We start from the raw sequence: 25,663 nt of genomic DNA, 5'->3' as shown, positions 1-25,663 counted from the left end.
CTGGGTAATGTGCTCCTGCAGCATCTGCATTTGCATCAGGAGCTCCCTGGAGAGCAGAGCAGTGAGCCCAGGGTGGCAGGTTGGAAAGCAGCCCTGGAGGAGCAGCTCCTGCCCTGTCCCAGGGCTGAGATGCTCCTGGCACCCCTCACTCTGGTGCTGGGGCACTGGGATGTGCACAGAGCTCTCGGAGGGAAACCACCAGGACTGAGCTTCAAGAACTCCAAGGAATTCTTTCTGGAGTCCCAAACAGACCACGTGACTTTGTTAGAAAGCACACACCAGATTTTATAATTGTGATTATCATGGTTAGCACGTGATGGGCTCCCTACCCTTCCCAAGGGCCACAGCCCAGCCTGGGGCTCTCTGCAGAGGCACAGGGTGGCCAGGGAGGATATGAGTGTTATCCTTTTCCCACTAAAACTAAAGGCTGTGTAGGTAAAACTAAAGGCTGTGTTTGATTTAGAAACACAGGCTGGCAGTTTAAATTCACATGCGCTTTAAGTGGAACAGCACTGCAGGGCCTCTGTCTGCCCCGTGCCCCAAGGCTGGAGCAAATCTGCCATTTGTTCTGGCACTGAAATGTCTCAGGCTCTTCACACAACTGCACTGACTTGACACGACACCACCAGCCCTTACACAATCTGCATATCTCTCATCTCCCAGAGAGATGATTTTATCCCAAACCAATCTTTCAATAAACCCTGTAGGAGCTCCCTAATCCTTCCCTCAGCTCTCTCTCTCCAGTGCATTCTCTGTTGAAAGTGTATTTCCCCCTCCCCAGTCACTGACTGCAGCTGTCCTGATTTTACCACCCACACATCCTTTTTTTCTTATTATTTTTTTTTTCACCAGATATCACCTGGTGCTTCCAGGAACCTCACCCACACTCCAGGCCAATCACATGGGTATATTACTTTGGCTAATTAGCCAACCCACCCAGGCTGACCCAAAAAGTCTAATTAGCATTTCATTCCTAATTGAGATATCTTACTCATAGTTTTTCAATGGTCTGTAGTAATCCAGCCCTTTTCAAGAGCCTTTCTTGCAGACAGTCAGAAACCTTGATACTTGATATTAAAGGCAGGCTTTGAACCAGCCTTGCTTGCTACCCTGAGCCAAGACCTTTAATAAAATCCAGGCTCCTTCTGAAACACCAGAGGACCTGCAGACTGTTCTTCTCACCTCTGCAAGGTGGTGCCAGAGCAGCCGTGGGAGCTCCTCTCTGAGCAGAGGTGCTGGACCAGACCTGTCCCGCACATGGATTCACCCCTCTTGCTGATTTTCTGTTTTCCTATCCTGCCCAGCCTACAAGTTCACCCCCCTGCCACCTTCTTGCAGCACAAACATGTTTTCCTCTGCTGCAGCCCTGATCTGCAGGCATGCTGGGCTCAAACACTGCAGGGATCAAGGGTTACATGCAGGATTTTATCATGGAAAATGGCCCTGCATGGGTCCTCATTTGGATGCTCAGGGCTAAAGAGCAGAATCAGTGGTACAAGAGTGTGTTTGAGATGGTTTGGGGCAGAATCAGTGCTACAGGAGTTTCTTTGGGATGGTTTAGGATTACCTGAGTGAGGTGTGGTGGCTCACGACAGGAGGAGCCCCTTTGGTTTTCATTCTGTGGAACAAAAATTTCACTTCCCAAGAAGAAGGCGTTGCTGCTGTTGACAGGAACATTCTGTGGGGCTGTCTGAAGGGGCTCTCCTGCTCAAAGGAGCTGTTTATATAACTGCCCCCAAAAATACAGCTTCACTTAGGGAAGCCTCCAAGCCACATGAATGCTGCAAATCCACTCCAGGGATTTCTCAGTTCTGGGTAGAACAAGTGAGGATTTGGCTGCATAATGACCTTTAGGAATATTGGCTAATTACAGCCAGAGCACAAACCCCACTCCTTAACTAGAATATAAATGTCTCTAGATGACTCTGTGGCACTTCCTTCCTTTCCACACTTACCTGAAAGTGTCTCCTTAGAGTTTTAGGGGTAGAACTGGCAGAAAAAGCTGTTTATTCTTCAAATAAGTTGCATTAGAACTTGATCAAGGCATTACTTCTTTTTCTACCTTTATAGAAATGCAGATTGGATTCACAGACACTTGAATTTTGAACAGTCTGAATAATGTTGAAATGGGTGAGAGCAAAAGCAGCAACTTGGCAGGGAAATAGCCCTTGGGCAAAAGAGATGCTAAACAGAGTCCCAGCAAAAATTGATTTTGATTTGGCTGAGGTTGAAGACTTTGTGAACTGCAGTTGGAGCACGTAGAGTTGTTTTTGGGTCTCGTTTGGTTTTCTTTGTAATGCAAGGACAGGAGCTTTTCATAGGTATTTCAATATTTGAGGGGAAAGCCATGCTTTCAGGTCAAGAAGGAGAGCGATCAATTAAGAGTTGCCAAAATATGAGCTGAGTTAGAGCTCATAAAGGAACAGGAATAAATAGTAAAACACTTAAGTAACACAAGAACTAAGAAAAAATGTGATTGCTGAGGAAAAAGTTCATTGAGACAGTTTAAGTGGAGAGTAAATAGTAAATGAGTTTGAAGTGTTGTAGATTATGATAAACACAGGAGGAAGGGCAAGATGGCAGGTGGGATAAAAGCTAAAAATGAGATGCAGGTAAAAATGAAACATTCTTCATCTCAGAAATGAAAACCAGCTGACTCATGAAATACAGAATTCCATACCAGGTCTCTGAAAATTGGGAATGGCCAAGCTACACTGAGAAGGTAAAGCACTAATACTGCACTGAGGGCAAGGAAGTGGCTGCTGAGGAAAGAAGCACTTATTGAACAAACAATACTGAGAAGGACATTAGAGGGAGGCAGAACTTGAGTAGATTATTAATTAAGTTGTCACAAAAAAAGTTGGTGTGTGCTGCTAAAACCTGTAGATGATGCAGGGCTGGAAGATTGCGGGGTCAAAATATTCTAAAGAAAGAATGAAATTGATCAGTGGAGTTTTGTAAAAAATATAATAATTTTAATAATAATATAATTATTAATAAAATTATATTATAAAAATATAAAATATTATTTTAATTATAATTTATTATGTAATAAGAAATAAATCTGTTACAAAGGCAGAGCTCACTCACCAGCTGAAATCTAATGGGAATGATTTGTGCAGTGAAAACCCCAGAATCTCCTCACAACTCAGTGCAGCCTTTGGAAGAACCTCTCTGCTTCGTTCAGTAAAATAAAGGGGTTTTATGAACAGAAACTGGGGGCAGTTTCGAGCCAAAGGCCAAAGCAAGCCAAGACAAAATGCACAGAATCTGAATAAAACTGGGCTGCAAATAAGCACATGGTGTGTAATTTAGCAAAGCAGTGAAATGCTGAAGTGGAGCATCCAAAACCACCGAACTTCTCAGTGAGTTGTTGCCTCCTGCTTTATCCCTTCAGCGTGCAGTGAGTGGGGCTGGCTTTTCCCTGGCTCAGACCTTGCCCTGGTGCAGGTGGCTCTGGCCCAGGTGATGCTTCTGCCCCACTGAACAGCACTAGAAATGTTGGGTTATGCTTTTTTCTGATCCAGAGATGGGTAACTGAGAGGTGTTTTAAAAACTTTTATTCTGTTTTCAGTTTTATGAGAAGGGTGAGACAATACAGGTGTTATAATTCCCACTATCATAATTAAAAGCTGGCTATTTCCTAATTACAAAACACTATAAGTGTTTCTTGGTTTATTAGCTTTTTGCCGCACTATGCTGTAGATGCTTTATAACTAGAATCTAAAATTACTCCTTGTAGATCTTACTACAATACATCTTTCATAGTTCTATTTCTCTAAAGTATCTAGTCTTATTTACAAAACCATCCTTTAAAACTTTTTTCTAACTCTGTTTCTCTTTCAACAATATTTGTCTTATTCTATAGCATTTCTAAGTCAACATTTCTTATCTCAAAGTTTACATACAAATACATACTGTGTAAGCCTTCTGTCAAGCCCTGAAAACTCTCTACAAATCCATTTCCCACAACAAATTTTGCTATTTGCTGCTTTTTGTATTCCTTGTGGACTGAGAAAAACAGCCACAATGGAGAGATGAGATTAAAAAAAAATCCACCTTCCTGTTGCCTGTGCAAGGGGGGCAGCAAGAGGGGAGTTCTCTCCTGCTTTTTACACAATTTTGGAGTGCCACTGTCCAGCCTTGCCCTTCTGCACTGAGGGAATCTGTGTGGAAAACACACTCAGCAAAAATGGGGCCAGCCTGGGGTTGCTTTGTGTTGAAGTTGTTAAACGAAACATTAAAATAAAGAATTCATGTTAAAATAAAGAATTCAAAAACTTAGAGCAGTTTTTGTTGTTGCCCAACCAAGTTTCCAAAATCCTCTCAAATTTTGCTATTTGCTGCTTTTTGTATTCCTTGTGGACTGAGAAAAACAGCCACAATGGAGAGATGAGATTAAAAAAAAATCCACCTTCCTGTTGCCTGTGCAAGGGGGGCAGCAAGAGGGGAGTTCTCTCCTGCTTTTTACACAATTTTGGAGTGCCACTGTCCAGCCTTGCCCTTCTGCACTGAGGGAATCTGTGTGGAAAACACACTCAGCAAAAATGGGGCCAGCCTGGGGTTGCTTTGTGTTGAAGTTGTGATAAAGAATTAAAAAACTTAGAGCAGTTTTTGTTGTTGCCCAACCAAGTTTCCAAAATCCTCTGCAAAACATGTCAGGGTCTTCCCCTGAATGGGTAGGAAATGACTGCTCAGAGCAGAAAACAAGCTAAACAGTGATATTTCTCCTTGGAATAGTATTTTAAAAATGCAATGAAAAGGGTTTTTTTTTTTTTTTTTTAACAGTAAGAGTATTCTAACTTTGTTTTTACAGACTGTTTTCCATTGCTACATAACTAATTACTTCCCAGACAACAGCTTCCTTCTTGAATCAGTCTTGAAAATCATAAAATCATAGAATGCTTTGGATTGGAAGGGACTTTCCAGATCTTTTTTTTCCAAAATAATCTTTTTTTTCCCCACCTGGGCAGGGATGCTCCCAGCAGAGCAGGTGGCTCAGGGCAGGTGAGCACCCAGTAGGAGCTCAGTGCTGTTCTCATGGACACTCCAGATTTCCCCTGAGATACTGGAACAGCTCAATTCCCTCTGTCCATTCCAGCCCTATTTTCTGAACAAAAAACAACCCCACCTCTCAGTTTGATGAGGTTTCTAGAGAAATTTTCTCAGGGAAAATGCATTTCTGAAGTGCCATCAGCTATGGTAGCTTTCTGCTTCCTTCCACAGCCAGGCAACAATTGTAATGGACATGGGTGCTTTTGGAATTTCTTCTTCAGCTCTTTTACTGCTTGAGGAAATCAGATTTCCCCTTGTGCTTTTGGAGCAGGGAACATTGAAACCACACAGCGGCACAGCAGCTTTCAGGCAGCTCTTCCCAGGAGAAGATTGTTCCCCACAAACAGGGAGGGAATTTGGGATAGCAGCGAGCTCCCCCGTGTGCTGACACTGCGTGTGAAGGGAGCTGGGAGCAGGGGAAGAGCTCCAAGAGCTCCAAGGCATGAAAAAGCAGGGAAAAGGGTTCAGGAGATCCAGGAGAACATCCTGGGACTGGCAAGGTGGATTTCTCTCAGCTTTCCTAGAGGAACCTCCCCATTCACAGTGGGTAAGGTGGGGCTGGACAATGCCAAAATCCTGTGCTGAGGGCTGGAGCTGCGGGGAAGATTTGACCCCTGAGCCCAGGGATTTTGGGTGATGCTGTGCTGTGTCTGCTCCTCCAGTTTTAACAAAAAGAAGGTTATTTTGATGACTATTTTGAAACATGGGATGGCAAGAGATCCTTGCATGAACAGGAGGAGCTTAAAGGCTGCAGAAGTTCACAGAGATCCATCGGTACTGGAACTACTCAGAGCTGAAGTTTATCCTTGGAAATGAGAGAGGCTGGAAAAAAAGATGCTGGAGCAGCCCAGTCTGAGAACCCCCATTCTGTGTTTTAGGGTCACACTGGAGTGGGAGGGGGCACAGAAAAGAGGCACTGGGAGAGACACCTGAGCTGTCCCCAGCTAAAAGTGGATTTCAGGGCTCTGGTGAGAACCAAACCTGACAATCATCCACAGCTCCTCTTCTTGCTCCTCGTGGTGCTGCTGCTGCCCTCAAACACCCACAGGAGCTTTGGGGGCTGCTCTGAGCTCTGAAAAGGCTCTGTTAGAAGCTGAAAGACCCCGGAGGGGGATTTTGAAACAGCTGAACACAAGTTTGCTCTGCTGGCAGCTCCACAAGTCCATCCCCACATTCCAGAGCTGGAAATGTGTCTGTGTGTGAGGGTTGCTTATTTTTATTTTTTTCTATGGACAAATCAAGAAAAGTTGAAAATGAGCTGCTTTGGCTTTGGATTCTTCCATAACTTCCCTTGGTGCTTCTCCTTGTTTAAAGATTTTGACACACATGGTCCTTATTGAAAATAAATGATGGCAGGGATTTCTGGGGAGAGGGGCAGAATTCCTGCAAATTAAACATGGAGAAAAGCCAACCCCCTCTGCTTAACTGGGTATGATTTAAAGGTCAGAGAAATCAAACAGAAAAGTCAAGTGGAGACAGGGAATAATAACAAAAAAAAGTAGAGAGCAAACACCCACCACATTGGGGAAAGGAAGGGAGACCAAGGAAAAGCCTCCAAAAAAAAAGGTATTTTGTTAGGTTCAGCTTAAATAAACAATAAGAGAGTAAAAATAGATGAAAAAAAAAGATAAAATAATAATAAAAAAAACTAACAAAGGATGTTATCTATGCTAGTAATTACAGCACTAGGACAGAAGAGAGGTCCAGCCTGGGCTGCCCTGTTGGTGTCTGTGGCAGTTTTCCCTGCTCTGTGGCCATGGGGTCACTGCTGCCCTTGCTCTCTTTTGGAAAAGGATGGGCTTTGCTCTAGAATGGAATGAGGAGAATTCCTGCAGTTTCCAAAATAACCCCAGAGGGACCAAAAAACTGCTTCTCACAGAAGTCTACCAAGAACAGACAGGCCCCTCCATCGTGGTGGGCTCAGGATTACTTTAAACCCCAAATATTTATTTTCTTCTTGAGGGGAGGGACCATGGGGTGTCAGAATTCCCAATACCACTGGCAGACTGTGAGGTGATCAGGAGATCATCTGGCAGGAGGTAATAAAAAGTTAGGGAAGGCATAGTTTTGTTGTGCGAATGAAGACAAAAAGAGAATATTCATGTTGTTACATTTAAGAGAAATGTGGGAAAGTATCTGCTAACTACAATAATTGTTTTGTTTTTCAGTTTTACCAGTGCTTTGTGGCATTCTGAATTAAAAAATCAGCACTAAGGCTGAAGCACTACAGACAACTGAGATTATCCAAATCCTCCTGGGCCTGAAGCCTGACCCTGTCAGGGGCTTTTTCCTTTGGGATTCTCTTCTAACCATTCTCGTCTATAGTTTGTGAGTAAACTCTTATCTTACCAAGCTTTGTTGGCTTTTCTGCAGAAATCATTTATTTTTCCAGGTACACTGCTGGTGATAGGCATTCAATATAGAGTACTCAGAAATTTTAAAAAAAAATTAAAAATCACAGCACACCCAGAACACTTTATTGAATTTGGACAAATTTCTGTTGATGTCAGTGGAAATTATGACCAAATAACCCTAAACCTTTAATATCTGACCTTTAGTGTATTTTTCTATAATCTTAAGGCCATGAGATCTCTTCAGAAGGGCACCCTTGGTTATTTCTTGGCACACTGAACCAAACTGAGCAGGATAACCATTATCAGTGTTCTGATGAATCACCCTCCTTTTATGGATACATTCACAGCTAAAATCCCAGAGTTTGTGCAGATTTATCTCCAGTTACCTGGGACCTCTGTTCAGGGGGAGTCTCAAACCCAGCTCTGAGCAGCTCCCTTGGCTCTCACTCCATCTGCTGGTGCAGGGGCTCAGGAAGGATTTTAAACCAATTATTTTCCCTTTCACCATCATTTTGTCAGTGCAATTCCTGCTCAGTTATTTGTGTGTTGTGTCCTTATCGATATGAAAGGTTTTAGGGTTTATTTTCCAGCATGAACTTTGTGGTTTTGATACATTGCAATACCTGCATGTGGAGTTCAAATGCTTAAAATAGTCAAACTTTGTTAATGAAATGGGGGCTGTTTTAAATACATGAACATCCCTCATGCAGCAGTTCCAGCTGAGTGCTGCCTCTCCTGTGGCCTCTGGCCCTCACATGCAGAACCTGCCCCGAGCTGGGGTCGTGCTCAAAGGTGGACAAAATAACCTCAGTGCAGGGAAAAAAAAACCCCATCATTTTAGACTTGTGATAAATAAATTTTACTGGATGAACTGTGCCCTAAATATGGCCTTTTATAAGGTTGTGGTGAGCTCAGGCTCCTACTTGTTTATTTTCTGCTGCTTTTCTTAATTCCCTGTGTTTATATTGGGATCTAAAAGAGTAACAGCTGTTCTTTTATTTTCACTAACATAAAACCTAAGAGTTTCAAAACCCCTTTTGATCAATATAAGCACACAAAGATAAACATTTCATGTGTGTGTATATATATATATATATACACATAAATAAATATATACACAGAGTTATATATGTGCACATTAATGTAGCCTATTAAAATATATTCCATATTAAAATAATAATAAAAAATGAAAGAAATGCATTACAGTAACATGATGAAAAATTTTCAAGTATGGAGCATTTCGGCTTTGTAAAATCTATAGAAAAATGGATTTTTAATGTGATGCAGCTTATGGAATAGGACGTTAATGCATTGTAATAATAAATAAATAATAGATAAATCCCCAAGTCGTTTATTCCAGAAGAGAAGCCACAAGGTGTCGCTGGGATGCAAATAACCAAAATACTGCAGTAAGGGGGCACCACCTCCGGCAAAAATGACAGTTTTCAGAATGGCTTTTGACTGAAATAACCTTTGGAACGTGTTGCATTTCAGGCTGTGTGATTTATGTGCCCCAGCAATATTTTTCCTTGCTCTTTGTGAGCCTTGATGCCAATGGTTTAGATTCTCTACCGATATATTTAGGAAGGCGTCCACAAGAACCCTGTAAGTATTTTAATAAGAAATGTAATTTATCTTACCAAGGACTATGATTTAAAAGGACTTTTATGGACAGTGGACTAATGCTGAATTCTCCATTCCCAAATAACTCCCTGAGGGGATCCCTCCCAATTAAATGTGGTCCCTTCAGCTAAGAACAAACCAAATAACTGCATTTTCTGGTCATCATAACAACTTCAGTGATTGGAAGCAAATTGCTGCTCATCAGAAGTATTTTCCTTTAAAAAATTCCACTAAAGCCAAGAGATGGAAGTGAAAGAACTGTGGCTAATCCTATGGAAATCCAGGAACAGGGAGTTTGCTGATGGATAGACTTTCTCTGGAATTCACACATTTGTTATTTACACTATGTCCACGTGTGGTTCAATTTTCTCTCTGGCCATGGAACAATAAAACTGGATAAACTACAGCATGCAAAGTGCCAGGGAATGGAGAATACACTGAGATCATAACTGGTTTATTAGCACTGTGCCACTCCTTTCTTTGACACCAAACAGAACCAGGATGGAGCTGGGAATGTCCGTGATGCTCTCCGTGATGTCATCAGGTCATGGATGTTGCACCTCTGGAGCACAAAATCCTTCCTTCTCTCCTTCCATTAAGGAAATAAATCCCTTATTCTTTCGTGGGTAATGCAACAGGATTGAATGAACATTTCCCTAACGGGATTTCCCTCAGCTTCAGCTGCTCGCACACCCATAAACATTTGCATTTTATGGTGATTCTCATGGACAATGTAATTTTCTCTGCAGAATTTCCTCCAGCACGATTCACCTCAGGACCTGACGTGCAGCTCTGAGAGGGTGTTTGACCATTTTTATTGTTTTACACACAAATGCAATGGTCAAGGAATGAGCCTGCTCCTGCAAATCCAGAGCAGAGTCACTGGGTAGTTTAACCTATTTTCTTGATTTTTAGGGAAAATTTGAAAGAGGTTTCTCTAAAAATCTGTCAAAAGTAGTCAAAGAGGTCAGAAAATATGGAAAATCCACATTTTTGTTGCCTGCAAGTAGAGCAGGTTTGTTTACGGAAAACTCTTAAAATTGCATTCCTAGATAAAGCTCCATTTTCAGCATGGTGTGGGATAAAACAAATGATCATGGTTTAAATAATAAAAACAACTTCATTTTTGATGGATTTTTTTTTACCATAACAGGTAGAATTTCTGGGAGTCCAAGTCTCCTCCTGTCCAAATTCTCTGCCCTCTGTGCACCAGCAGAACCTGCTACAGAGTCTGGGCAAGAGTTTGCAGATAAGTAAACAAATAACATAGAAAACCTATATTGAAGAAATCTCCCCATTCAGATATCTCAGCTTTAATGGGTTTAACAATCCCAGGCCCTGCCCCTGGGAGGTTTCCCTCTGGAATTTGCTCCCTCTGGCACTGGGACAGGGAGAGCTCTGCCAGCTTTCAGAGCACTGCAGGGCCAACCATCCCCACCAGGACTTGGCTGCCCAGTGCCAAACAAAGGCTGATTTTCCCAATCATTGATTTGTTTCCTGATGGATGCTTAATTGGAGTGGGGCTGACCACTGCGGGCATTTATAAATTGAGGTATGTTTTTATGTAAAATCCACCCAGTCTGGACTAAAACACTTCTGAAACCTCCAGATAACAAAGAAATCCAGAACATGGCACACCTGGAGCTGCATTATTGAGCAAGGGCTGCTTATTTAAAAGCAGAAGCAGCAAAACTCAGCAACTACTCTTTGATATCTTCAGTACTTTGGTTTCTACATGTGCACAGAGTAGATTTGGGATAAATTAGTGGCTTTGCATTTTGTGTCACCTGTAGAAATGGGCAGTGTCCCCCTGCCCTGCAGATGAACTGGCTGTTTCTCAAGAATGGGAAATAATTTCTTACATTAGGAAAGACTGTTCAAAAGTGAAAGGTTTGTTTTAACAGACTGATCTTACTCCTAGCAAAACCCAGCTAAAAATTAACTGTGCATGAGGAGTTATCTGCTTTAAATTCTACAAATGTGTTTCATGGTTTTCCCCTAAAACTGGGAAGATTTATGGGTATTTGCAAATGGAATCTTGGGCAGAAAATCAGGTCCCCTTTACCTGCCCTAAACTGGCACAACAAGGCAATTTTAAGGGTCTGATTAACTGAGAGGAAAACCAACAGATATTGCAAATATTCTAAAGAAATATCTCTGATTTTCGCAGGATTTTTTTGCTCAAGTGCAATCCATAATGTAAGCATAGGCTAAGGAAAAGAAGATTAATGTGGAATAACATCTTGTTGCCCTCAATAAAGGCTGAATCCTTCTGGAATAACCTAAACTAAGAAGAACCGACCAGAACTCCACCATCCCAGAATATTATCTCTGCATTCACCCAAAATTCTGGTTTAAGAGCAAAACTGCCTTTCCATGGACATGTGAGTGACAGCATGACTGAGGAATTTAGGAACCTTCTAAAAATGCTCCTTGGATCCTGCTTCATTCTGGACACAGGTGGGCAGGTTTTCTTTGGGAATTATTGGGAATTTTATTTACATCCAACCAACAGCCAGCTGCTTTGGATGACAGCAGTAACAGTGAACCCTCCTCCTCCCCTGGCTGCTCTGGGATCCAGGACAGACTACCCAAGACCTTACATTTTTTCCCCAAAATGTGAAATATCAACTGTGAATCTATTCATATGACAGCCATGTCTATTACTACTTTAAATTTTGATTTGTGTTGACTTGTACTGACTGAATAACTCTAAATTTACCTCTTTGCTTCATTTTAATATCTGCATAATCTGTTGCTCCTAAAAGGAACTATTTTGGCAAAAGGTGATTTATTTTTTCCCCTTCTTTCTCTCTCAGTGCCCTTTACAATGGACTTGAGTCATGTTGGATGGAAACTTCTCCATTGTATGTGGTTCTGTGGCTGAAACAATTTTGTGCTTAGTTTCAAGTGGCTGCAACATAAATAGAAGCCACACCACTTATTTTTTCATGTGGGATGGGGTATTTTTATATCTTAAAGCATGATGAGGTATTTGAAGAACAAATTAGTCACTCTGCCTCAAGAACTGGTCTGTCTGAGGTAGGCCACAAAATTGTTCTCAAATTGTTTACCTGGTGTGGAGCCTGCTGGGAGCAAAAATAGATCCTTGATTTAGGCTTGGTATTTAGCTATTTAGGCTTGGTAATTCCTGGCTTACAGTTTGGCTGGTTCTGGTGTTCAGCTGATGCCCGTGGAGTGAGGAGGTCCAGGGCAGCACCAAAACCCTTCACAGATCATGGGCAGGGTGGATTTGATTCTATTTCACCCACAGCCTCTCTGCACAAACTCTTCTAGTTCCTTACCACCCTTATTCTAAAGAACTGATGTCTAATCTAAATATCTTTCAGTTTAAAGCCATCCCCCTGCCACTCAGTCCCTAAAAAAAGGGATTATAGACCCCTCTTAAGTACAGGCCCCTCAGGTCAGCACTTGTTACTGGCCTCTATAATTCCACCCAGTTTCTTACCCATCCAAATCCACCCAGCAAATCCACACCTCTCCCAGCTTTTCTGTTCTCAGAGCCTTTTACAAAAACACCACGCTCCCCAAAGTTATTAAAAGGATCACTACAATAACCCCCCCATTTTTAAAGCATGGAAATAAAAACACAAAGGTGGTTCCTGGAAGCCAGCTGGGCCAGGGGCAGAATTCTTCATCCACACACTTTAACTGTCAGGCCATGCAAGATAAAATAAATGAAATATGCTTCTATTTGCAACCTTTGGCCCATGACTTCTACTATGCTGAACATATTTCAGAGGCTTCCTAGATTTCTAAGGTATTTTCATGAATTGCAGCACATTAAAAAAAATATAACATCATTAATTTCTCACAAGAACAAGAATTATCCAGTATTATTTTTAACATCATCAGGACAAGGGTTTTCTATGACAGTGCTCCTTAGTATCTCCATGATATTTTATATATGGGACTGAAAGGAAGCAGTACAAAGCCTGGTAATTCCCTGAACCCACGGGCAGAAACACAGCAATATTTGCACTTCTTGATTACACCTGGAGACAATCTCTTTGAATATAACAAACTGAGAAAATGTGTTGGTAAGTTCCCAAATCCTTGAGGTTCCACAGGTGTCCGAATTCTTGGAGGAAAACTTTGTGCTTAAAATGACAGACCAAGATGCTCTATTTTAATTGAATTTAAATTAAATTTTATCCTACCTGAGGCTGCTGAGTGGCAGTGGGTCTCTGAGGAGATGGAATAGGAGTTTTGGACAACATTTGGTTCATTTTGCTTACGACTAACTCGGTGATGTGCTGCCTGTCTTCAGCCTGGTGCTCCCCAATCAGGGGCATGGCACAGTCCATCACCTGCAAAATGCAACAGGACATCAGTGCTGGGAAGGAAACTGCTCCTCACCCTGCAGGAGGGCAGGCTGTGTATTTACAGCAGTGCTTTTAGCAGGAGTACACAAGAATTGCAGGCATTATATGTGTTCCTTCAGAAAATAAACAAGAGAACAGCAACTTTGCAACGTGATCCCCTCCCCATCTCCCACAAAATGCGAAGAGAAAGAACCTTCCAGAAAAAGCTTCACTTCACACCTGGGCACACACCTTGGGAACAGGGAGAGGAAGCACAGGGCTGACAAGGACAATGAGATTTCTCAGGCTGTGCAGTGATCTGCAGGAATTTCAGCTGAGCTTTCCTCCCTTCCCTGCTTTTGGGGCTCACTCCACGTTCAGGAGCTGAATTACCACAGGGAAATGCAGAGTTCAACTTCAGCTCCCTGGCACTTTGTGGAGTTTTGCTAGAGAAATCTGGATCCTTATTGATTAATGAAAAACTTTAAATAACACCTTCTTATTATTGATAACCTTTTTAAAAAAGTAGTGTGGCTGCAAAGAATAGGTAAGAATTTCTACAGAGAAATTTCTACAGGATGGCAGAGAGGCAGATAAAAATGGGCACATTTCCATTCCAAACATGACAGGTTAATAGTGCTCTGTGGTTATTTATCAGAGCCATTCCGATGAATAAAACTAACACTGAATTCTGCCACTTCAGTGGGCCCCAAGCACTTGTTATTTCTCCAGAATATTTGTTATTTCTCCAGTGTATCCACTTCTGCCACATCTGTGTTTGTTTCAGAGGAAATAAAAGCCTAACATAACCCCAGCTATTATTCACAAGGGCACTGGGTATTCCTACTTGGAAAAATAACAGGATTTAATTTACTTTTGAGAAACTGCAATTCTTTTTGCATGTGCATCAGGGCGTGTCCATGTCACCTGCAGTGCTGCACTCTGGTGTTTCCCACAGGTCTGGGTGGAAGAATTTTGTTATCTGAGGGGTGCACAGGGATCAGTCTGAAGAGCAGGAACCCACCCACATTGTGTGGATCCCTCCTTAGCTGGAAGGGATGGGGGCAGCAAAACCCTTCTCAATCCCCCAGCCTCCACAGAACATCTCCTTTATTAACAAAGAACAGAGTTTTGCCTTCCTCCTTTTAGGTTTTCAAGGGTTTCTAGGAATTATACACAGAAGTTGGGTGTTTACAGGGATATTTGGATTTAAAAGAACCTTGCAGTAGTTGGGAAGATATAAATAATATAAATCTTGAGCTTTTCAAACTATGGTGAGAGCTATAGAAATTCTTCCTGAGTGGCAAAGGGAGATTTTGTTCCAATAATGGGATTAGCTTGAAGTCCCAAATCATTTCCATGATTCTTCTGTTTGTTCATTTACAAGATTCACTGGCATTGTGTGTTGGCAACCAAAATGTTGGCAGTGCTTGTGCTGGGATTTTCAGATCTAGGAGGTCTCTGAGCTTCCTCACAGCCAAAAGTCTTGAAAATAACCCCAGGGTAAACAATGCAACAATAATTGAACTCCAGAACAAATGTTTCCTTAGAAATGAATGACTGGTTTTGACTCTAGGGCCACATCAACAGCAGTGAAGAGATGTTTAATAAGCACACTGAAAGGTTCCTTAAAGTTTACCATGTGTTTTAACACTCATAATTTAAAGCGGAACGTGCCAATGTTTTCCATTAATTGAGAGAAGAGTTGATCAACCAATAAGAATTGATATTTCTGAAGGGGTAAAATGTAGCCTTGCAGGTTGTGTGCTCTTTAATATTCATTTCTGCTCACTTACTGCTATTTAAAAAATTGTATAAACACGTTAAAGATCCACTTCCTTGCATCCTGAGCTGTTTCTTGTGAGAGGAATTTGCATGGTGCCTGGAGGGACCCAAAGTGCCAGGACTGTGAAGTGTTAATAATGACAGAATATAGAATGTTTTGGTGTGTAGGGCATTGGAGGTTTGGTTCTCCACTGCAAACCATCTGATTTTCAGAGCAGGAGTGATGTTTGGGCTCTAAAAAATCGGTTTTAATGAGAGCTATTTTTAAAAATGTGCACCATAGGGTGTAGATGAGTCCCCCTCTTACCCAACATCAGTTAAAAGTTTCCCAGGCAAAAAAACCCTCCCTTTTTTTACCATGCACTTACATTAAAACAATTACTTGGAATGACTGTGACATAAATTGCCTCCAATAAGGTCCTGCCAAAGGATTAGGCAGGATTAAGACATGGAGGATTGGGTTTGGACTGAACTTCTGCTCTCAAGTACTTCTACAACTGCAAGTTCACACATCAGCTTCCTTTGGGAGGTGCTGCCATGGTGTGTAGCAGAACTGGTGGGAAAAGTGAAAATAAGGAGCCTTGAGGTGTCAGATCTTTGTGTCCACTCCAGCAGAGAAGTTGTTACACTCTTTGAATGAAGAATTTTCAGGCATAGCCACAAATTGAGGCACATTCAAATAGGTTTGGAATTAAACCCAGAGCCATTTGCCCTTATCAGTCTCTTATCACTTGGACAGGTTTTGACCTTGTAAAAATCCTTGGGTTTGTTGCCACAGGGGCACAAATATTGTTGGCCAAGGATGTGGCAACAGAGCACCTCTGCCATTCCCTGGCAGAGCAGCTGAGATCCAGGTGGATGCTTTATACAGTGAATTTTGGTGTATTTTCTTTTCCTTTCAGAGAATACAGTCAATTTTCATTCCTAGTACAAGATTTAATGACAACTGGTTTATATTTTGATTTTATATAAATGTATCTTAAGAATATTTTGGGCAACACCAACAGCTTTTAAATCCTGTGAGTGACTACAGGAATGTCAGGCTGGCATTTCCCCCCCTCAGAAGATTTGACAAAGTTTAAACATGCACAAAGCTCCCTGTTTATAAATAGTCTATTTACAGCCTGTGCTAGATTTAAAATCCCATTTAAACCCAGCCAGTTTTTAGTTCAGCATATAGTTTAGCTATTTAAAATACTGGAGTTTCCCACTAAGAGGATTTCACAGAAAAAAAAAAAAAGGGATCTGTAATTTATAAAATCAAATACATTCCTTTTGCAGATGCCAGTAAAAACATGGGCCACTATGAATTACAGTCACTTAATTCATATCACTGTGAACTTGCATTTTTGAATCAATGCACTTTCATTTCAGTAGCCAGTTCTTTGGGATGAATTTCTCTTATCACCCAGGGACTGACTGTAAATATTAGTGGGAAAGGTGAATAGCTAAAATTTGGGGTAGAAGACTGAGACTGGCACAAAGAAGAGAAATTCTGTAATTAGGAAGAGAAATGGGATGGGATTTCTAAAGGAGCCAGAGCATTTATAAGATACCAGTAATTGCAAAGGGATCATGGTGTTTGAGGGAGAAATTCCCACTGCTACTGCCCACACCCAGTTCTGCTGCTTACCCCCAAGGAGCAGGATGTGCTGGGCAGAGATTTGGGAAGGCCTGGGAAGGGCAGAGCTGGGGAGGTTAAAGGAAGGACAAAGGTAAAGAATCCTATGGATAAAGTGGGAAAAGGCATTTCCCAGGATGCTGAAATACAAGAGGAACATGATGGAGCAGCCAGGGGGCTGTCAGTGCTCAGGGAGTCTGGCAGGATAGATGGATCTCCTGAGGGAAAACCCCAGGAATTCCAGGAGAAAACAGGATAAATGGTAAGTACAGAGGAAGGGGGAATTGAATCAGGGTGATTTTGAAGGTCCATGCTTGGCAGGGTGAGAACTGGGCAAAACCATTCCCTTTGGTGTGTGAATACAGCAATGTTCCAGAGCAGAAATGATGAGAGACTTCTGAGTTTATCAGCAATTACAGCTGGATTTACCTCCCTCCCTGAGCTGAGCAGAGGAACTCATCCTGGGAGGGAGGACAGGAGAAGTAGCTGAGGTTCTGAAGGATTTGAGGCCAAGAGCAGAACTTTCCAAACAATTGTGCACAAACACTGTTTCTTCATTTCCTCTGTTGGTTTTCAGTGAAAGTTTTCTTGAAATCCTTTCTAAGACAAAAACACCACTTGGGAGCTAATTTTAATTTAGCTCAGGGTGAAATGAAGCAAGTGGGAAAGACACCTGCAGCAGCCCATTTAATCTAAAACAAAATTTGGGGGACTTCTGGGAGGCCACTCTACAGGATTCTCTTACATTTGTTCTCTTTTACTGCTCTGATCACCATACTCTGAGCTTTTATTTAGTTTCCCAGATCTTTGCTTTTCCAAGAATGAAACAGGAAAGATAATATTCAGTGGGATCAGAAATATAAACAATGCTCTGCTCTTTCTAGTACTGAAACCTCAGAAGTGTTAATTTAAAAAAGGAAAAAGTCCTTATATTTAAAAAGTTAAAAGTTTAATGGACCTTGATTTGATGTCTCATCAGGAAGAAGAGGGGAGGCAGTTAAATAGCTGCATGTTGCAGTGATGTGTTAATAAAAATCCTGTTTCTACAGCTTGTCTGATGCTTGGCAGCTGAGAATTCCCATTGAGGGGGAAAGAACAGACACCAAATGAAGAGATGAGGCTGTTACACAGAATCATAACTTGGCCTTCATCCTGATCAACCTGACAGCCCCTCTGCTTAGCTGAGCCATCCTTTAATTAGTTCATTCCTCCCTAGGAGGAGTTGGGAGCCAGTTCCTTGGAGTAGGACAGGAAGAAACACTGTGTTCCTCTGGAGGAGGCAGTTTTGTCCAGGGAACCACATTTAGAAAACCTGTTCTGTTAAAAGGCAAAGTTACCTCTTACATCCCCCACCCAAACATCTGCAAAGAGCCCAAATCTCCGCAGAACAACACAGGTGGTTTTGTGTTTGAATAATGATAGCACTTCTGTATCTTGTCCTCTTCAGCAAAAGTAGTCTGGATATCTGAAGAAAACTTGGGTAGAATGCTCCCCTAATTCCCATTCCCCCCCAGGGTGGGTGACACACACCTGTGTCTTCCTCCTGGAGGTGACACTGGCTGAATGTGCCAAGCGAAAATCAGGAAGAACAAATCTGCCAGCATTGTTTCACTCATTAGGGAATCTGTGTGTTCCTTGTCAGGTGAGCTCTGCAGGATTAAGGTGTCAGTGGTACCCAAACCCTCGTTTTTTTCCTAGTTTTATCCTCATTTTTTGCTTCTTTTTTCCTCCTGGCATCCCTATGGAAACACGAGGCCACAGCTCCCAGAATGGAGCTGCAGCCCAGGATTTCTGGACTGTCTGTCCTGCTCAGCTCCCTTGAGTGCACCATGCACGTGCCAGTCTTAATAACATTTATTTTCCCATGCTGAAAGGACACAAAAGGAGAAAATTCTCCCAATCTTGGTGCAGACAGTTTTCCATTCCTTATTGTAAAAATTGCAGTATAAGAACTGTTGATATCCTAATTTTTCCAGATGTTCTGGTGGATGTGAACTTTGCAAACAGCCCCACATTTCAATGCCTTTTACAGATTCTAAATGTCCTTGCTGATGAGCATGCCCATCTCCAGGACAATTCAGCTGATTCCAGACAACAGCAGGAATTATCACACTTCCATTCACTCTTTTTTTTTTTTTTTTTTTTTTTTAATTGCAAGGTCTATTCTGCACCCTGATGAAAATGCTCTGTAAAGTCAGCTCCCAATGGATCCTGCAGCTCTGAGAATTCTGGGCTTCAGAAATGATGGCTGTCTGTGGCATGGAAAATCAGGGGATTTGTTGAACAGCAGGAAGTGAGGCAGTCTTAGTCCATTATAGAATTTGCAGTGGTTATTTCATTTTTAAAAAGATTTTCCTTTTTGCTTTATCAACTTTTTTTGGAGTGAGGAGATTCTGGAGATCCTTGCCCACCTACTGAATAAAATTCTAGGAAAGTGGAAGATACTGAAGAAATTGTAATAGGAAAGTGATGATAGCTTGTTTTATGGCTACACAAAGTGATATTTCTCCATAAAAATACTCAAAGGGAATGAAAAACTTCAACTTTTCAAAATTACCTACAGCAGAAACTTCTGATTCATGAGGATTCAGATCTTCAGGGCAATATTTAGGCTACAAAAAAAGTAAGTCATTTCCACTTCGACCTTAATCTCCCTTTCCAGGGCAAGGTATAATTTTGTTGGGGTTCCCTTGGGATGGTGCTATCTATAAACCTTCCTGGAAAAGCTGCTAAGGCTGCTCAGGAAAGAAATCATCAGGGCTGGCAAAATGTGCCATCCACATTTGGCTTTGTTTTGCAGTTTGTGTACATTTCCTCCAACACCAAAAGACATTCCCATCTATAGGGTTACATTTTCCAGCAAGTTCTGCCACTAATTTGGACCTGTGGCTTTGTATCATGATTGAAACAGTGCTCAAAAATACACAGCCTTGCCTGAAACACAAATAAGCCAATGCCCAGCTATCAGAAAGGTTCTTTCCTTGGCTGTTTGTAATAGCTAAAGGGAAATATTGAAAAAAAAGCAAAAGCAGGATTTCTTACCTCAAAAATATAATCTTTTCCATCCTTCCCATGTACAGCTTTAACAGCACAGATGTCCAAGCCACCAAATATTTCAGAACAGGTGTCAACCCAAAGCTTGTACCTGTTTCACAAAAATAATTTGTTCTGTGAGTGTCTCATCAGGCTCTTGATTTTCTAGAGGCTTACCCAATAATGTATGTAATATTACATTCACCCTCAATTCAGAATTTTCACTACATTGGATGGGTCTGGTTCCTGTGTCAGGAAAATGAGTGAGAGGCTCCATCCTAGATCGTGGCCCAGCTGTTTCCTAAAGGAGCCAGGCTGGTTTTATTCCTACAGCACTGAGCAAAAGGAGAAAGAAACCCAGGCAGGAAAACCCTGCAGGTGATGCAGAAGGACCAAAAATATGACATTATGTGGGTTGTGGAGCATGCAGATAAGGGTTATGTTCTTCATGTAGGGTTACAGACAACTGCAGCACAACTCAAATGGAATTTCAATAATTCCAAGGAATTCTACAACTCCTAAAAAGGCAATTTCATACAGAGTTGAGCACAAAAATTATTCAGTATATTTTGTAATGTCATGGTGAGAGACTGAGGATGGACTCTTTACCCACCCTACAAGCAGCAATATGATTTATTTTCCTTTTTTCTCCATGAATAAAGAGATTATCTGACCAACAAGGGGGTGGGGAAGGATTTATTTAGAAGAAGAGTGAGGTAATTCCTGTGAATCCTGTAGCACAAGCTCTGAGAGCCCAAAGGCAAGGGCTGAATCCCAGGACAGCAAAGGCACTGGGAATGTTCAGTGACTCCCAGCAGGGCTGGGCAGGGAGGAAATGATCCTGGAATGATGCAGGGTGATGTCACCAACTGAAGGGCATGATTTGCTAAAAAAACCCCCATTTTTAAAGCATTCATTTATCATGAATTTTCCTCTTAGCTCACTCTTGAGTCAAAAGAAGAGCTATTTCCTCTTCCAGCCCCTCTCCTGCTCCAGCCCTGGAGCCCTGATGATGGATTTGCCACCTCATAGTATTTTCCACTGAAAAAAACCCTGCTGTAATAAACAAAACATTTGATTTTGTTGTGGGATCAAAGGAAATTCCTTCCTGGGCTGAGAGTCTGATTCATGTATAAATATCTTCAGTAACAGCATCCTTTCCAAGTAAACTTATTAAGTCACATTCTTTATATTTTCTTATATCAAATCTGTTCCAATGGAAAAGCTTTTCTTTCAAGCAGAATACAAAGAAATTGATTTGAAAAGATCCTGATGGTAATATCTTAGCAATGAAAATAATTTTTTTTCCTGTGAGAAACATGGTTTTTGTCCAATATAAGAGGGTTTTTTGGATGCCTGACAATTTCAACATCTGTAGATGCACTGGCTGACTGGACTTTTTGCATGCACTTGCTTATAAATAACTTTTTTTCTTTTGGCTGTAAAATATTGTGTATCTTAGAAAGTCACGAGGACAACAAAACTTCTCTTGAACAGTAAATATCTGGACTTGAAATGGAAACAAAACCGAGGACATTTTCTCTAAAACACTGCAGCATCAATCAGATTTATGAAAGTATATTTAATAGCCCATCTTCTGCCAACAAACACAGAGCTGGAAAAATCCATTTGGAAAGAGAGGTTTTGGAGGGAGCAGCCTGGAGTGTTTGAAACCCAAGGCTTGCACAGTAGGTTTGACGAAAGGTCACGGGGCCTCTTTTCCCAGAGCCAGCGGGAACAGCAGCAATAAAGGAGAAAGGATAAAGATAAAGGATTGCTCCCAGGGGGAAATACCAGGTGTGCCAGGTGAGGTGGGCACAGCTGGCACAGATGTCTGGGCAGCAGGAGCTCTGGAACAGGGGTAAATGAAGAATTGTGACCCTGAAATGTGCTGCTCCTCTGCCTCTCCCTGTCCCTTCCTGCCACTCTCTTCTTTCTTCTCTGAATTTCTCCCCTGAGATTTGTGTTCAGCCAACAATGCCCACCAGGCAGTGCTTTCAAGGCACTTCCTCCCCATCCATGGGTGTATTAAACCCAAAATTCAGCAGATCTGATGGGTTTTGCTGTGCTGTGAACCTGCTGCAGCCCTTCAGAAAAGGCTCTTTTCCCCCTGTGTGCCCTGCTCTGCTGTGAGCACCCCCACAGGAGCAGGGCTGTACCCCCCTTTCTCTCATGGAACACATCCACCTTTCCTGTGCTTTTGGCCCCACCAGCACGAAGGAAGTTTGGTTTTGTTGGCCGGTGTGTTCATGGGAAAACCCCCATTCTGCTCTATTGACTGCCACTGAAAAACAGGAGCAGGAGCAGAGCTCAGGGAGCATTTCCAGCATTTCCAGCAGGAGCAGGGCCAGGGGAGCATTTCCCATCCTCTGGCACTGCTTTCCTGGGGGCACAAGTGGAGTTTGTGTGTTGCACACAGCCCACGGGCTGTAATTACACAGCCCAGAGCTCACTCTGCCTCCCCGTCCCAGGGAAGACTTAACCTCACTTTCTAGAGGGAGGTGGGAGGAATGAGAAAGAGAAAATAATGTGGCTGCAGTCCATGCCCAGAGGGGAGATCAGTGAGGACACAGTCTAGACAGGGGTTGGACAGCAGGGAGCTGGAATTCCTGCCTTTCTTTCTTGTTTTCACCTTTCCAGGGCAGGCAATGGTTCTGTTCCTGCGTCTCCCTCAGTTTGTAAGAGGCACCAAGTTGTAGGTTCCAAGCTTTAAAAAAAAAAAAATAAAAAACCCAAACAAACAACCCCACAAGCCAGGACTACTGTTGAACTTTAAAGCACCTTTTAAATTCCACTTTCACTGCACAGACTTTATTTCAGCTTCCACTAGTGGCAGCCTTTGGAGAAGCTGAACAGCAGAAAATTCATAGCCATTCAAAAGCCTCTGAGATTTTGTTTTGCAGGGAAAAGAGGTTTATGGGTTGTGGAGCAAATGAGGGGGATTGAGAAAAAGAGTTCTGAGCTTCAAAGTGCTGCTGCATGAATGTTTTCAACTGGACTGGAGGAATTATCCAGGATAAGAATGGGAAAGAAAAGGAAAAACACTGTAAACCAAAGTACAGAGCTGGAATGATGGCACAGGGGAAATAAAGCTTCAGTGTATCCCAGCAACAGGGGAAAAAGCCTCACAGTGCACTTCAGTGGAAATTTATAAAATGAAAAGTAAGGAGTTTGGGATTGAAAGTAGAAAAGAGAAATGGGATTTAAATAGGCAACGTGCAGACTGGATTGCTGGGTTATGTAGGAGGATGGTAGGATGTAGAAGGAGGAAAGTTTAAAAGAGGTGCGAGACTGGTGGGTAAGAAAGGGCAAATGAACCAGGAGAAATGACTGACAGGCTGGATCTGTGAAATTCAGTTTTCTGAAGGGAATTCCAGACACTTTCTAGGAGCAGAGGTGGATGTAGGAACCCAAGGGCTCATGTAACCCCCAAGGCTGTGAGTGTGGCTGGATAACTCTGAAGCCACATGGAGCTCCTGGCTCTGCTCTTTCCGCTGACGGAGAGATTCCTTTTCCCCCAAATGAACACAATGCATGCACTTACTGTGACTTGTGTACCAACAATGGGATTCTTTAAAAATCCACTTCAAATCAAACTCTGTTAATTTTTAAATTACCTTTTACATGAGACTCCACTTACTTATCTGACATAGCAATTTGTTCCAGCATGGCAGAGCCCGTGTTTGTCTTCCAGTTCCCGGATATGGAAGTTCTCCTGAAAGGGGGAAAACATTACAAAGGCAGCCAGTGGTTTCACATTGCCATTATCAAATGTCTCTGCTTTTCCCATGAGTGCAGCAGCAGTATTGACACCTTTTCCCCAGCTGGCAGCTTGTAACACAACATCTGAACCGTGAGGGGTTGGAAGAGCTTTGTCAGGAATACACTTTCTACTGGAGGTACAAAGAATGGCTGGGAAATTTCTGTCCCCAATTTATTTATTTAAGGGTTTTTTTTCTAAAAGCCCAGCCTGCTTTGATGAAGGGGCAGTGTTAGAAATGAGCTAGTGCCAGCTACAAAGGCACTGAATTATCTGTAGCACAGTGGCGCTGCAAAGGTAAATGTCAAGAAGCTTCAGCTTCTCCTTTCAAACCCACCCCACTGTGTCCCAACACTCAAAAAGCAACACATTTATGTTTCTAACACCTCAGAAGTGATTTCAGGTGTGTTTTGGAGCTGGATTTTGGTTTCTCCTCCAGTGTTCACTCTTTGCTATTTACTGATATAACCTAAACACTCTGTGTCAGTTCACCTTCTTCGATTTAGCCTCTAAGAAAGAAAAAAAAACCCATGTAAAGTTTTTTTCCTACTCAGACCTTAGGACTGCTCCCAGGGCTGGGAAGATTACTGCTTTGTGAAAGCTAAATGCTGTACTGGGAACAGGCTATTTCTGTGTCAGTTCACCTTCTTCAATTTAACCTCTAAGAAAGAAAAAAAACCCATGTAAAGTTTTTTTCCTACTCAGACCTTAGGACTGCTCCCAGGGCTGGGAAGATTACTGCTTTGTGAAAGCTAAATGCTGTACTGGGAACAGGCTATGGACACAAGTTATGAAGTGTTTCCAGTTAGTAAAATCAAGGCAACATCTGCAATGCATTAAAAGTGTATCAGGCAGCAGCCAGAGCTTTCTCTCCTTTTTCCATTAAGTTAATTACGAGGGTCAGTGGCAATTGTGGGGGAATGTTGACTTTTCTCTGGGACCCTCATAAAATTTGCTGGACTTTAAAGCATAAAGTTCTTCTGTGATGGCATGTTCTGTGTTGTGGGAGAAAAGAGAGATGGGAAGGGAAGGGGAAGGAAGGGGAAGAGGAAGAGGAAGAGGAAGAGAAGAGAAGAGAAGAGAAGAGAAGAGAAGAGAAGAGAAGGAGAAGAGAAGAGAAGAGGAAGAGAAGAGAAGGTGCTTGTTGAGTGCTGTGTGTAAGGGAACCTTCCCCAGCAGAGAGGCTGTGTTGTGATTTCTGCTCAGTTTTTAAGGTGGTGTTTATATAAATGTGCCTGCTTAAAAAGGAATAATTTTAGGCTCATTACTACTCCATACAGACTTTTGGCATCAGAGAGAAAATCCCACAAATCACAGTTCAGTCCTCTTGCAGACTTCTCATGGGAATTCATCAGAACACACTCTTTTAGGTGTCTTTTAGGAAGGAAGATGTGACCAAATCAGGGGAAATAGTTATCCTGAAGGCTTTTAGCCAGTATTTAACTCCAGATGCTCAGCTGCAGTGATGGAATCCCAGCACCACTGACTAGAGAGGCAAAGATGGCCAGATTTAAGCCCTATTTTCCCTCCACACTGGGAAAAGCTTCTGCAGAGGTCTCCAAATGGATGCTTGGCTGGCTGTGAGGGTGCTGCAGGAGTCAGAGCAGGGCTGGGGAATGCTGTGGACATAGAATTCACTGGTGGGATCACAGGAGATTGTGTGTTTGACACAGATGAACTCCAGAATGAGAGATCATGGTGAACTGATCCAAAACTACCCACCCAGACACCCTAAGCCCTAGAGATGATTTCTGTAATTATATATACATGAAACATGTAGGTTTCCCACCCTTCTTCACTTCTGATTATTGCCAGGAGCCTTTCACATCATTATTTCCTCCTCTTTAACCAAACACTGAACAATAAATAAAACAACTCCTACACCTTTAAGTGCTTTACACTTAGGCTTAACATGTTTGCACTCGATTTGGTCTTTGCAAGAAGGAAGAACTGTTTTAGAATTGCTGAACAATTCATAGTAACTTGAGCTTCCCCTTTTCCAACACCTTCCTGCTTTATTTAGTAGCATTTGCAGCATCCAATCCAAATTGCTGGGACAGGGACTTGTCATTAGAAAAATATGTAGAAATGTCTGCCTACTATTCTT

At 42.1% G+C, this 25,663-nt stretch overlaps 1 protein-coding gene across 1 annotated transcript in view; it reads right to left on the bottom strand.

Moving 5' to 3' along the window:
* The window catches only part of SYN2 (synapsin II), a 167,461-nt gene that overhangs the window by 9,139 nt on the left and 132,659 nt on the right, over positions 1 to 25,663 (bottom strand). Inside the window, exons 8-10 of the mRNA XM_041459116.1 lie at positions 23,437 to 23,511; positions 19,806 to 19,908; positions 13,214 to 13,363 (exon numbers count right to left, since the gene is read on the bottom strand). Coding sequence (XP_041315050.1) covers positions 13,214 to 13,363; positions 19,806 to 19,908; positions 23,437 to 23,511 — 328 coding nt within the window. The remainder of the gene's footprint in view (positions 1 to 13,213; positions 13,364 to 19,805; positions 19,909 to 23,436; positions 23,512 to 25,663) is intronic.

This window comes from Pyrgilauda ruficollis, unplaced genomic scaffold, assembly GCF_017590135.1.
Source record: "Pyrgilauda ruficollis isolate IOZ18807 unplaced genomic scaffold, ASM1759013v1 scaffold131, whole genome shotgun sequence".
Classification (NCBI taxonomy): Eukaryota; Metazoa; Chordata; class Aves; order Passeriformes; family Passeridae; genus Pyrgilauda; species Pyrgilauda ruficollis.
This window is presented reverse-complemented; position numbering and strand designations above follow the sequence as displayed.